Consider the following 14,405-nt stretch of genomic DNA (forward strand, 5'->3'; position numbering starts at 1 on the left):
GACAGGTGTGTGAAGTAGTTGTGCGTGTGTGCGTTTGTGGATCGTTCCGCCGTGTTGGGCTACATGTACAGTAAAGTGTACAGCAGAAAGGGAATACATCATAATATACAAGGGCATCTTCATGGGGGGGGGGGGGGGTATTTTCCTTTTTGGTGGAGCATCTTGTAATCCTAATGAATGGCACAGGCAGTAATTGGTATGTGAGGAGAAAGGGACTTAATAGCTCTACGAAAAGAAACCCATTCTGCTGAATTATTAAGCTGTTTGACAAAATGATTTGCTTTTGGACCACTTAGTTTTTCCTGTTCTCCAATTCATTAGGGCTAATTGTCACCCTCTTACATTTTCTGAAAAGCACTTCATAAAACTCAAACAGACAAAACTGATACTCTGAAAGATGTTTATTCTTTTAACAATAAACCCTGTTATGAATTCAACAGCTTCGAGAGAAACACAAACTAATAAAACAACAGTTTTTTCCCCCACTCTCATCACATCAGTTCAGGTCATTCATGACATTTATGTCATTTTATGCAGTGGCCGTTAATATCAACAGCTGCACAGCTGGTGCGTTTCACCGCCAGATTTTGTCTGCTGCTGGTGAGTTCAGAGTCCACTTCTCAGGGCTCCCGCCGTCCACGAATACGTCCTCACATCTTCCTCCGTTTCTTGGGCCTTTGGTTGAAGACGGGCGAGGCGCCCATCAAGGAGTCTGGCGAATGCGACGCGTAGCTGGCGTCTGACGCCGCACCCCCGGGAGAGGATGCCATGGCTCCTCCCGACTCGCTCATGGTGGACATGGGCCCCCCCTCCTCGAACACATCTCCGCCCAAGACAGCGTGGTGGTGGTGATGGTGGTGGTGCTGGTGGTGGCCAGCGCCCTGGCCCTCCTCGACATCCTGCGGCTCCATTTTTACCTGTGGCCACAGTGGGGAGTTGTTGGTCCCACCCCCACCTTATCAGAGAGGAGCACCAATTTAGCAAAATAAATATATAATCCAGTGCATTTAAAAAGAGTAGTTAATCAATTAATCAAATGGTTATCAGGCTCATAAAAAACTCCCCCGCACATCAAATCAAGCATAAGCATTCTATCATCCAATCCATATCAACTTCAAGTTCAAAGTGATGACATGGCAATTTTTGGGGATGAGGTGCATTTTTTTTTTAATTCCCAGTAGAAGAACTTATACCTTACTGCATCAGTTACAAGGAAGAACGACATCAGATAAATGGAAAGCATAAATCTCTGCTTCAAGAGAATTTCCATTTATCTAGCATGTTTGAACTGCCACTATGGGATCATTCTCATACAGTGAGCGATGTGAATTGTTTTTTACCGTAGCAGAATTGGTTAAATGTTTAGTATTCACTTTGTTGAAAGTGAATACAACGTGCAGCATGATGCACAACAGGCCCAGTCATCGTCTCCTTTACAGTATCATACATCTAGCAAACCATTTCCAGTACAAACCTTCCGTCACGGTGAATGGAACAACATACATATGGCGAAAGCACAGGAAAGACTCGCATTCAGCAATGGAAGAAGGTTGACCTTCCCTCCCTCGCTCAATATGTCCCGATCACGGTACAATACAGTCGTTGAGCAGTGGGAGAAAATCCAACACTGAACTACAAAACATATCCCGTGGTTATTTACAGCGAGACTCCCCGTGTCTACTATAAATCCAGCTTCAGACTACGGTTGGTAAATTAGCCAACTGCAGAATATCTGCATCTATAAAAATGATATAGGTACTGTTTAATCAGGACCATGTACACGCTACACATTTTTGTGAAATCAGCCACATAATGGCTCATTAGGAAGCTGCCAAGTGGTATTAAGAAGGCTGGGGGCTCCTCCATATCAGTGCCAAGCGGTACCTCAGGGGGTCGAGAAATGAAGCCACCATGAAAGTGCCAATAAACCTGCTGTACCTGGAATGGCCACTTGAAGCTGGTTTCAAAGCGAGTCAATCCCTAGAGACCCCCTTATCAAAATGTTTACAGCCTGGTACAACAGAAAAACGTTTCTGATCTCTAAAGTTAATATCCCTGTTCATGACAACTGTATGGCGGGGGTGACTCTTTATACAAGTCACCCGTTGAAAGTAAATTACGGCTTAAAATTATTTTAACTGCCATAAAGGTTATTTATGTCGTTGTTTAGTATGCTTGTTTATATGTTGTTGTTTGTACAGTTTGATTTTGTGAGTATGGGTTTTTCTTTTGTTTTGTATAAAGGGGGGGAACTATTGTTGCGTGCAGTGTTGTACTGGGACGTGTTTGACCGTGGCACAGTGACAGCAGGAGGACACGTGAAGCGGCAGAAGTCGCTAAAAGTGTTAACGTAAAGTAAACTAAAGTTAAAGTGTAATGGTTCAAGTTAAAGTGATGATCTTTGATTGGGTGTTTCAAGTGGACTCATTCCCTCTCGGTTGTGTGCAGCCAGTGAGGTACGTTACGCATGTAAACCTATCATAGTGCATATTTGTGAGCAAACTGTGTTTATGTAAATGTTAACGTCAGATGTTTCGTATGTCTAAATGTCATTTATACAGTTCGACGGTGGATTGAGGACGGTGGTGTAGAAGGAGGAATAAATCCATCAGTAGAAAAGAACTAAAGGTGTCATGTATTTCCTGGAGGGAGTGATAGTTATGCATGATTAAGGACGTGGCCCCTTTGAGTGACAGGTATGCAGTATGCACATTTTGATTAAAACCTTTTTTTTGTTCGCCAAAATTAGTATCCCATTAAACTACAGCTGCACCTTACCAACCAATCTAGCTAGCTAGCGCTAGCTGGTCGCTTAGTGTTTGTTATGCTAGCGGTACTTAGCTCCGCCCCGCCGGGCCTCGTTCTTCCACGGCTACACACTCTTGTCCAAATACGGTCACTGCTAGCTCCGAAAACCAAGATGGCGACAGCCAAAATGTCGATCTCGAGGCTTCGAAGCGGCAGTTTTCAAACCGACAGGTGACATTTGTAAACAAAGTCTATGGTCTCACCTGAAGTGTGAGGAGAATGGTCACCATCCAGACCTGAAGCCAGCCTCTCACCGTGGGCCCCGAGGACCCCCATGGGCAGAGCTTGGTCCCCAGAGGCCAAGTCGGCCTCAGGCTCCTCGCTAACGGGGAAGGAGATGTCACTCATGGGCTCCTCCTTGATCCTGGGGGGCTTGGAGTCCTCCAGAGCCTTCTCTGGGTTCACCAGTCGTTCATATTCCTCCGACAGATCTTTGCTCACCTGGAGGAGGAAAATCTTTTATTAGTCCCATTTTACTGGTGAAAGCTCGTAGATAAAAGACATTCAAGAGCTGAGCCTACATCATCTAGTATTTTAATTCATCAATATGAAATGTGATCCAACACGTTGTGAAAACTATGTTTGGTGATTTGCAAAAAGTTGATATCAGACACAAAGAATCAGCGCTACTTTGTGCTCTCAGAGCTCATCAGTTGTATATCTTTAGAAGTCACGTTGGCACCAGAGACAGTGAATCTCTCAGTTTGTATTCTGTCTCACTTCCAAGCAGCTTGCACACAAGTGGCCGTGCGGTCCATCATTGTCACTTGTACAAAGTTCTTTATGCTTTCTGAGATGACTCAGCATTGTTGTGGCGAAGCCCTGGCAGCTTACACTCACATTTACAAACAATTATTTGTGGCGGTGATGAACGTTAGTAGATACACTCTATATATTATGTGTGGCGGGACATCCCCACTACAAAATGCTGCTAAGAACCCTCTCTTCAAATGTCTTGTATGTGCATCCCAAAGTCCCAAATCCCCCAAATATTAAATTTACAATGACCACAATAAGTGAGAAAAATAGCAAATCCTCACATTGAAGAAGCTGGAACAAGAAAATATTTTTTGCATGATAAATAAATACAACAATTAATTATTAAACTTGCTGAGGATGAATTTTCTGTAAATGGAATATTTGTACACTGCATAGTAATATGCTTCGTGATGCATTGCAACTTTCAGAAAATTGCAAAAAGAAATACCATGAATAAATGTGTGGGCACTATGAATAAAATCCTTTGTCGTGGTATATGTCATTTTATATCTTATATCTATATTTACTGACATATGACACATTTTCTGGAAGATCAAATGACATAAATCGGCAGGAATATCTGGTTTTAGCCAATCCAGTGGATTAAATAGCTGACACTTCTTCACATTTATGCATAAAAAACAGTGCTGCTCATTGGTTTGCAACATTGGCCACAATAACATAATACAACCACACATTAAAATAGATTAGCACTGTATAAAAAGTGAGCCACGTTCATGGATAGTTAACGCATTCATATCGTCTTACAGGGTAGATTGTCAAATGGCACAACTCCATTAACAGTTATGACCCATTCCCAACCTCACCTGCAGCATGTAGCTGTGGTAGTCCTTGATCCGCACTTGCCAGAAGCGCTGCAGGGACAGCACGCTGCCAATGCCCACCTCGTGGAACACTTGCTCCACCACGTCTGGAAAGGGACTCGCTCCTAGCCGAGCCTCGCGGTCCACCGCCACGCGCAGCATGCGGGAGAGGCGCAGGTAATGCTCATGGACCAGGTCGGTCAGGGTCTCCAGCACGCTCTCCTGGGCCGACTCAAAACCAGCGTGGGCCAAGACGGTGGCCACAGACTGGTAGAGGAGCGGCCTGCAGGAGGGCCAACTCAGCTCTGTGACGGGCTCGCCTTTACCCCTTATGATGGAAAGAGTCAGAAGAGTTAAATGATGGGTTGATAAATGGTCTGAGATCATATGTGTGAAATGCAATATTTATCTTGGCTCAGCCACACAGTCGGTCAGATTAACTCACTTATAGAAGTCACTCTCAGGGTCACTGTGGCGGAGCAGGAAGGGCTGCCGCGGTGCTTTGCTGTCCACAGGTAGCAAGTCATCTGGCATAACAGGTGGGGTGGGAGGACGCAGAGGCAGGTTGGTATCAGCCTCCTCCAGCTTGCTGCCACCCTCAGAGGATGCCGAGCTCTGACCCTGAGCCTGGGCCGCCGACAGGAGGCCACGGAGGCGACGGGCATGCTGACACAGCTGCACTGTGTGGATGGTGAGGCTGCAGGGCTCCGAGGGGATGTCCAACATGGTGGGGGGCCGCGGGCGCTGGGCCGACGGCTGGTGCAGGGGAGGGTCCTGCATCTCCACCGAGCGGAACTCACGCTGGAGCAAGTCAAAGGAGCTGCGACTGGGAGGAGCCCCCGCCGGCCCAGGGATCTCGCCCCAGTAACGCATCATGGTGGGTGATCAAAGCTGGAAAGACACGGGCCGGATTCAAACTCGGATTAAATCTGGGAATTGGAAAGGTGGAGAGGAAGCTGGAGTGACCATCACAATCAAGGATGAAGTTGGTAAAAGCAAGATCACATCTTTTATAAAAAAAGAAAAGAAAAACAATAAATTTGACACCACCTCCAATCAACTTAAAATAAAATTACATCTATGTTCAAAATAGTTTAAATGCTGACGTTTTTGCTGACCCAGAGTGGCAAATAAGTTAAACCCTAACTTCATTGGGACGATCACGCCAAATATAATTCAAAAGCTGCGGAATGAATAATTCATTGCATGGTGGCAAAAGTGCAGAACTCCGTTTTAAGTCCGGTTACAACAATGTACTTGTCTTCTGATTATATCGACATATCTGACCAATCATAACAACAAAAAATTGTAATTATAACCATGCCTTTATGATAAAAAAAGACACACAGTAATGTTAACGTTAATGCTGAAAAGAAGTATCGGAAAACGCAATTAAGTGGACTTAATGTATGCCGAATACAAAAGTAAATTGCATTGATTAACGCAAGCTCTGAAGTTAAGGTTTAACACGTATGTTTGTTTACCGAATAGCAAGGCAACAACTTACGGCAGGTGTCTGACTGGAGTTTGGCACAGCATGAGCATCCAAGAGAGAAAACAACAAACAACTCATTCATGGAGGAGCAACGACGAAGCTACGAAACAGCTATTAGCTAAGTACGTAACACGTATGTTTAGCTAGTTAAATTATATAAAAACTTAAAACGCAGCAACAACCACTCACATTGCACAGGGATGGATAAAGCATCTGCTAACATTTGAAACCAATATCCCTTGTATGTTTGAAGGAAGTTGCACAGGAACTGAGCATTTTCGTCCTTCTTGCAAAAAAACTCGGCTGAACAGCTAAACAATATATTTAGTTCCGCAACAAACCATTTATTTATTTGACGGGTATAAAATAAGAATTTCATTAAAATGCCGCTTACTCGTGTTTTAAATACATTTTCGACTTTAATTTTTTGAGGAACTAATTCTCAATTGGCGGATTTATTGAGGCTTAGAAAACCCGGGCAAAATTCACAGTCACACCAAATAAACATGGACGCCTCCCCGCCGTCAGACGTGTGTGCGAATAATACGGATGGAAAAATGAACTCTGCCGTGGAAAAGGACGAGCGCTCGGCCACAGAGAACGAAGGCGAACATGAAACGAGAACTGACCAAGAAACGAAGGACACTTTTAAAATGCCGGCCCCTTTCGCGGCGCCTTCCCTCGCCATCAAACGCAGTAACGTCGCTGCTCCGTTCAAATCAACAGCGGCCGAGGCAAAACGTGTGAAAGAAAGTAACAAAGCCGAGGCTGTAGACACCATTAGTGAAGATTCTTTGGGTCTTGTAACTGAAAACAGAACCACGGAAACGGGCCAAGAAGAGGACGAGAACGGCGGTGACGTGAAAGACAAGCATGTGGCTCCTGTCAAAACCAAGCCCGAAGCTAAACCCAGGGTGCTTCCTGCTAAAGGGCCCCCAGTTGGTAAGTTCCCCCCTATCCCATACACGGAGCCGTCCTGGGGCGGCAATGCTCCGGATGTTCCCTATGCTTTGGAAATCCTTAAAAACGGCACCATAGTGGACACGGTACCCCTCACGCAGAAAAGCTACTTCGTGGTTGGACGTTTACCTGTGTGTGACGTCTCTCTGGAGCATCCCTCCATCTCCAGGTACCATGCCATAGTTCAGTACCGCCGACAGGCCGGAGAGGGAGAGTCCGTCGGGGAGGAGAGAGGGTTTTACCTCCACGACCTGGGCAGCACGCACGGCACTGTGGTGAACAAGAACAAGGTTCCGCCAAAGACCTACATCCGGCTCCGCGTGGGACATGTCTTAAAGTTCGGTGGGAGCACGAGGCTTTTTATCCTGCAGGTAAATCTTGACGTGGACACTTATACACTGAATATATAACATAGACAGCTTTGGGATGGGTCACTTTAGTCTCGACTGAAGTCAAGGGCCGGTTATCCAATTCTCTAACCCTGGAGCTCACATAATAACATTCACTAGTTCCATTTAGGACTGTGATCCATCATTTATTTAATTCTTTTTTTTTTTTTATTATTATTTCACTACATACACAAACGGAAAACAATAAAATAAACATACTAAAATAAGGGAATACCAAAAACCCTCAGATCAAACATCTTTATTATTCAGCCCAGACTATTCTCATAATTGATTCTATTAATCCTAAATTAATCCTGCCGTAGCTTCTTACAGGTCTTCTTACAGTCCGACGAGGCAACCGTTCAAGCATTCATGAAACATGTTGAGTATATTTTTCATTAAGGAAGCTCACAGACAAATCAGAGAGATCCTGCATCTGCGACAGAAGCAGCGCTAAAAGATTAGTTAAAAAGCTGATGTCAATAGACAGAAAATCACTCCTCAACAAAAGCATTTTTTTTTTAATTGCCTGAAGTGGAAATCATTTATCAAGCAAATGCTAAACAATTTTATACTTCCAGCATAACAACAATGGCTAATTGCTGATTGGCTCCCTCTTAATGTTTTATCTTTAGATTCGTACAAAACAAGCCATTTGAGGATATATGTTAGTGTAGATCTGTGAATCTTGTGCCAGGCAACCACAAGTTTATTCAACAGCAAAACAATATATCTGAGAACTAATTTGACCATCCTTATTTTTATCAAGTAAAAATGACAATCATTTGCTGGTTCCAGTTTTTTATCATTGTTGATTGAAAGTCTTTCACTTTAGACAAGACATCTGTAGATTGTACATTGTGTCGTTTTTTGAGGGGCATTTGTGACCGTTATGTATTTCATAGACTACCAGCTTGTGTTGTTGTTTATAAATAGGTAGTTACCCCCCCCCCCAGTGGAGCACAGAGCCATTGCACAAGAAGTGGGAGTGAAACTAAAGTTGAAGAGACCTTTTTTGTAACGAATAACATTAATCATTAGCCGCTACTAGCATAACGCATTCAAATCCCACCGGACTCTCAGTGGTGCGTTGCACTGTGGGTAATGTAGGCGGTAGATTTTTGACATGGAAAATGTGTGAAATGTGTTTTCCTCCTCCCACAGGGTCCAGAGTTTGATGAGGAAGAGGAGTCTGAGCTAACAGTGACGGAGCTGAGGGAGAAAGCCCGAAAACAGAAGGCAGAGCTGGAGAGGAGGATGATGGGAGACGGTTCTGATGATGACGACGACGACGGCGATGATGGTGGGGAGAAGGAGGGAGACGGGCAAGGCGAGAGCAGCAAGGGCCAGAGCAAACTGTCAACCGTAGACTCCGGCTGCTCGTGGGGAATGGGTGAGTTTTTCCCGCCGGTTGTTGGATCATGCCACTGTATGCCACTCTCGGCGAGTAACTAAAGAAGCACGGTAATCCCCTTTTCTCCTCTTCTTTCCTTTTTAATTCCATCCGTCTCCGTTTACCAACCCCACAGACGAGGAGGTCGTTCCGGAGGAGGACGAGAATGAGGAAAACCCTTTTTCAACAGAGTTCCAGGAGGACCAGGAAGCCGCCTACCTGAAAGACCCAAAGAAGGCTTTGCAGGGCTTCTACGACAGGGAAGGTGAGAAGACTTCCTGTTAATCCACAGACATGCGCTTTCCTCTTGTTGTTTTTTTTCTAGTTCTTGCATTTTTTGAATTTCTCAACTTCAGCATCCTGTCATTTTAGGAGAGGAGCTTGAGTTTGAGTATGAAGACCAAAGCCACGGCACCTGGCTGTGCAGGATAAAGTGAGTGACATGAAAACCCCCAAATCTACGATTGTGCAATTTGAAAACCTTTGCCGTCAGAATGCTTGTAAAGTGGGTGTAGTATCACACAGTTCACCTTTCTGTCAGGCTTCCGGTGGACGACGCCGTGGGCCGGCAGCTGGTCGCCGAGGTAACCCACACGGGGAAGAAGAAAGATGCAGCCATCCAGTGCTGCCTGGACGCATGTCGGATGCTGGAAGCCAGAGGGCTGCTCCGCCAGGAAGCAGGTGCGAAGCAGAAGTACGGAACACCATCTGGAGAGGTTCTAGCTTGTACTTATGAGGATAATAGTTTATTTTGTCTCCTGTTTAACATCCTACGCCTAGTGTCCCGTAAGCGCAAGAAGAAGAACTGGGAAGACGAGGACTACTACGACAGCGATGACGACACCTTCCTGGATCGAACCGGCACTGTGGAGAAGAAGAGACAGGAAAGAATGAAGAAGGCGGGAAAGGTCGAGGAGCGGCCCGAGACCTATGAGTCGCTGGTAACAAACAATACGAATCGGGAATATTACAATATGCTGCTGCATGTCGCATGCTCACACTGATAATGCTGACTTGCTGATGTGGAGTAGGTGTAATGTTTTGCCATCGTAGTTTAGCGTGTTAGCATGCTAACATTTGTAAATTGGCACACACACAAAATGCCAAAAACTGATGATAGAAAAAAAGAAATTCTATAATGTAAGGTGTATTCATGTAAACTGCGATGCTTAGCACGCTGTATGTTTCCGTGGTAACACTCATGCGTTTGATCTTCATGTAGGTGGCCAAGCTATCAGAGGTGGAGACGGAGCTGGCAGAGACTCAGAAAAAGCTCAGCGGCGGTAAGGGAGGTGAGTCCCGATGGGCTGGGCGGTCCTCTGTTCCCTGTGGACGGATGCCACGATACCAACAGCTGCGCGTTGTTTTAATCACGTGTTCTCATCTCCTCCTCTTAAGACTCCTCCGGCTCCTCGGCCGAAGACTCGCTGGATGTCTTCATGACCGCAGTGCAAAGCGAGGCGGCGATGGACGCCGTGGAGCGCAGGAAGCTTCACGTGCACGTGGCCAACCTGCGCAAGGACGCGCAGAGGCTGCGCAAGCTGGTGGAGCTCACACGGCCCACCCGGATGCCCTCACTACTGCCGAGGTCAGACACACTGCTCATACTGCTGACATTTTTAGTTAAGGACAAGCACGGGAATGTGTTTTACAGAGACAAAGCACAACTCTCCATACTCTGCAAACCACGCCCACCGGAGGGGGAAAACAACCCAAGGGCTGAAACGCTAACAACATGCCTGTAGCTAGCTAAAGGCATCAGATGTCAGCATTGTTGGAGATTATTTCAGCACGCTACTGGGGGGGGGGGGGGCAGCAACTGAGAACTAAAACAGTGATGGGAAAAGTTAGCTGTCAGCAAGCTACTGTGGTTAAAACGCATAACACTGCGTCGCTCTCCGAACACAAGCTGCACACTGTCAAAATGCTCTAGATTAACTTCCAGAAATATGGAGGGTCAGTTCTCCCATTCTTCCTGCTGATGCCTCACATCTTATCGCCTGTGTCCTCAGTTTTTGAGGTTGGTCAGCTTATAAAAACCTAGTTGTTTTTAGCCTGTTGGTAGTGCATCCCACCCTACAGCAGCTTTTAGCTATGTTTCTGTTGTCTGCTAGCAGACAAAAGTAACGAGCAGGCACCTTCTCACAACACAAAGTCAATGGAGAGCCACGTATTGTTGTTCCCCTCCACTGTGGGCGCAACTTAATTGAGCTGTCTCTGTAGCTTGTTTTAAGCATTCTCTGGAGTGAGAGAAATTCATGAAAAAGTATTTGATTCCAATCTACTAGGCAGTATTTAAATAATTGAAAGCTTTTCTGATGTGTGTTGGTGTGACAGTGGTAGCTCGGAGGCAGAGAAGCCCAAAAAGACCTTACCGCTGTTTGGAGCCATGAAGGGGGGAAGCAAATTCAAACTGAAGACCGGTACCATCGGGGTAGGTGGTGTTCATGTTTCATAACCCGGTCTAATCATCTGCCTTTCTTTTCTTTCTTCTCTTTTTCCTTCTTTTGCCCAGCCTATTTCCTCCATTGATGTTTTTCCTCTCTTGTAGAAGTTGCCTCTGAAGCGCCCCAACTTGCCCGCAGAGCTCTTCAACATGAAAGAACTTCCACCCAGTGGAGAGGAGGAGGAGGAGGAGGAGGAGGAGGAGGAGGAGGAGGCAGCAGCAGCAGCAGCAGCAGAGGAAAATGAGGATAAAGAGTGTGCAACTATTACTGAGACTAACTCTGAGGAGTCCAGTGCATCCATGTCTCTAGAGAGCACTCGGTCAGGGCAGCAGAGACGGCAACCGGCACGGTCACAAGAGCTGAAAGGTATAAAAGTGATAAGAATTGGAGGAAGGTTTTTGAGGAACTTTTACAATGTGTCTCTTCTGCCACTGGGTGGCAGTAGATCTGTAATATATACACAAAAGCATACCATTTATTTCTCATCCTTAGGCAGTTATATAAAGGAAAGTGATAAAATATCCAGCAATGTCTAACCCATGTAACCTTATGAATGGAATGTTGTAGATGAATACATATCCTAATAATTACACTTTATTTATCACTTTATTTTTGTTTGTGTGACTTCAAATCAGAGCAAAGCCACAAACGGAGGGGAGGAGAAGAGTCTGCTGAAGCAGCGGAGCAGGACGTGGCCTCATCGAGTCCAGGTGGCTACTGCGCTTTTACCGCTTCCATTTTAATCTGCGCCAACTCCAGTGTTGTTGCCGTGCGTCAGCGTGGTCTCTAATGCGATGTATACCCTACGTCTCCACAGAGTCCAAAGCGGGAGGCGACGGAGGGCCAGCAGCAGAGCCCAGCCCCAGAAAGAATGTGAAGAAGAAAGTGATGGGCCCCAGCAGGGTAGGCTCTCTCACTCACACACACACACACACACACACACACACACACACACACACACACACACACACACACACACACACTCGCACTTAATTATTTTGTGCAGAAAAGCGTGCCGTCAATTGAATTCTCCTCATGATTCGTCTCCACAGCCACCACGGCAGCCCTCGGGAGAGTATCCGGAGGACGACCCCGACTATTGCGTCTGGGTGCCTCCTACAGGTAAAACCACCTGACTGATCCAACTGTTTGCGCGAGACTTGTTGACCAATCGATCGGGTCCCTAGGTCAGAGTCAATCGGCGTGAGCGTAACCTCATTGCTCTTTGTCCCGACAACAGCGACGTAAGTTCACCAGTGAGTTTTTCAAACCTGGTGAATAAGAATTCAAGATATGCAGACGCGGGTTTCTATGTCTGTAACTTGACAAAACACTTGTTGACACTCACAAGCTTGTGCTCCTTGTCCACTGTGGACAGGAATGAAGGACATGGTGAGAGGAAGGAGGACAGGCTTTCATGGTCCACTCGTGCAGCTGAAATTGCAGCGACGGTTTTCATTGTTCGCGGAGGAATGCAGATCAAAGTCACTTCAAAAAATGATAAGATCAGCTGGAATGAAAATAAACTTTGAAACAGCTGCCAAACTGAGCTTGGATTCAAGGTTATCACACTTCGCAGTTTTAGTTTTAGGATTTGTGATCGGTTTTGGTGATTGCGTACGAGTCAGTGGTAACTTTACTGGGTGAATTTGCTCTTGTGGGGCATCAAGATTGTTTTTGTTTTTTTACTTCAATCTATTTCCTTTCTTTGACCATGTTACATGAATAGATATGTAAATGTGAATCCTTTCGGATTTTCAACTCCATCTTTTTTCTTCACTCACAGATCAGACTGGAGATGGACGCACACACCTGAACGACAAGTATGGCTACTGAGAGAAAACGAGAGAGAGAGAGAGAGCTTGTGTCTCCACTCCACCAGCTTTTATACCGCTGATAATACCTGCATCACAAAGCCTCCTTAGCTCTGACCATTAACCCTCTATGCCCATCCCAGTCCCCATGTGTGGTTGAGCTTTGAATAAAGCCTGCAACACAGACCGCATATAGTAGCGCTGCACCTTTCATTATCGTTTTTTTTTTTCAGGGGGTGTATTTGCATTCTCAGACTGCGATAAACAAAAAGAACAGCGTTCTAATTCACATTAAACTGGCAAGCTCGGGGAGCAGACACTGGGCAGTCAGCCCGCTGGCACTTTTCAACCATGACAACAATAGAGATGGGCTGCACTTGAATTTTTTGTCCCTTTTTTAATTCTATATCATCCAAGTAGAAAATGAGAAAGGGACAGAGCAGGAGCAGTAACTGATCTGAATTCAGCTTTCTGGTCTCTGGATGCTCCTCCTGCAGTTAAATCCACCTGACATCCAATCCGTATCCCTCCCCTTGTTTGGCTTCAGCCGATCGCTGGCATAACCTTTTTTTTCTTCTTCAAAAGGAGTGTGTGTAGCAGGGAGGGAGAGAGAGAGCGTTGAAGCAGCTTTTCTGACCATCTGGACACTTGGATGGCTTACTGGATGAAACGCAAGCTGATAATGACTCAAGCTAAGTGGAGAGTGTGTGTGTGTGTGTGTGTGTGTGTGTGTGTAGCCCAACCTTCTCAAAGTTCTCTTTTTAACAAGATTGTCTTCATGAGTGAGTCAGCTATTGGGGCGTTTGCCTAGAGCAGGAATCCTCGCTCTGTGAAGTCCCACTCAGTGCTGTTTCTGTTTGGTTTACCGCCACACTCTCCACCCTCTTTCCTGTCAGGAAGGTAAAGAAACTGTATTTTGTTATATAAGTGTAAAATTAAAAAAAAATTGTCCGTACAAAACCTGAGTTACACTTTTGTGTATTCGCTCACCACTACATTTGCCAGCCAGCCATCCTCTCCGGCGTACACTTCTTGGGGTTCCAGTTTTGATGTCAGATTTCGCGCGGGCACACGCACACGCACACACGCGCGCGCACACACGCGCACACACGCGCACACACACACACACACACACACACACACACACACACACACACACACACACACACACACACACACACACACACACACACACACACACACACACACACACACACACACACACACACACACACACGATCCTGCTGCATTGGCTGCAGATCTTTGCTGCGATGTTCCAAACACACGAGGTGTCCTGTCGTTTTCTGGTGGATCCTTCTCATACGCACTGAAGATGCAAATTCAGAGTCGAGTGTTGACAGGTCTGCGGCTCACAGTGTGTCCAGTCACGAAGGCTAGTGACATACATACATGGTAAACTTAGCTTTAAGGAAAGTAATTAGAAAATTGAATTAAAGGAAAAAACAATAGAAACTGTCTTTGTAGGTGTTGTGATGATGATTGGTGGAGAGTGCTA

At 45.7% G+C, this 14,405-nt stretch overlaps 2 protein-coding genes across 5 annotated transcripts; one reads left to right on the forward strand and one right to left on the reverse strand.

The window, feature by feature from the left end:
• Positions 1 to 383: 383 nt before the first annotated feature.
• On the reverse strand, positions 384 to 7,070 carry supt7l (SPT7 like, STAGA complex subunit gamma). 4 transcript variants are annotated; one of them, XM_068717709.1, is made up of 5 exons: positions 6,976 to 7,070; positions 4,837 to 5,320; positions 4,390 to 4,719; positions 3,012 to 3,244; positions 384 to 955 (listed from the first exon to the last, which is right to left on the reverse strand). In XM_068717709.1, exons 2-5 carry the CDS (start codon positions 5,265 to 5,267, stop codon positions 651 to 653), a joined length of 1,299 nt encoding a protein of 432 aa, XP_068573810.1. In that variant the 5' UTR covers positions 5,268 to 5,320; positions 6,976 to 7,070; the 3' UTR covers positions 384 to 650. The 4 variants fall into 4 exon arrangements, with proteins under 4 accessions (XP_068573810.1, XP_068573808.1, XP_068573809.1 ...); XM_068717707.1 differs by lacking the exon at positions 6,976 to 7,070 and adding an exon at positions 6,076 to 6,407; XM_068717708.1 differs by lacking the exon at positions 6,976 to 7,070 and adding an exon at positions 5,899 to 6,407 and having other exon boundaries at positions 4,837 to 5,282.
• Positions 6,393 to 14,394, forward strand: slc4a1ap (solute carrier family 4 member 1 adaptor protein). Its single transcript, XM_068717704.1, has 14 exons — positions 6,393 to 7,217; positions 8,400 to 8,628; positions 8,765 to 8,893; positions 9,001 to 9,061; positions 9,170 to 9,309; positions 9,409 to 9,569; positions 9,851 to 9,920; positions 10,027 to 10,216; positions 10,966 to 11,062; positions 11,180 to 11,441; positions 11,711 to 11,785; positions 11,893 to 11,978; positions 12,128 to 12,197; positions 12,862 to 14,394. The coding sequence occupies exons 1-14, from the start codon at positions 6,393 to 6,395 to the stop codon at positions 12,909 to 12,911; spliced, it is 2,445 nt and encodes an 814-aa protein (XP_068573805.1). The 3' UTR covers positions 12,912 to 14,394.
• The last annotated feature ends 11 nt before the right edge of the window (positions 14,395 to 14,405 follow it).

The sequence above is a fragment of the Cebidichthys violaceus genome, unplaced genomic scaffold (assembly GCF_023349555.1).
Source record: "Cebidichthys violaceus isolate CVI_PGR_0920_01 unplaced genomic scaffold, fCebVio1.0.p SCAF_22, whole genome shotgun sequence".
Classification (NCBI taxonomy): Eukaryota; Metazoa; Chordata; class Actinopteri; order Perciformes; family Stichaeidae; genus Cebidichthys; species Cebidichthys violaceus.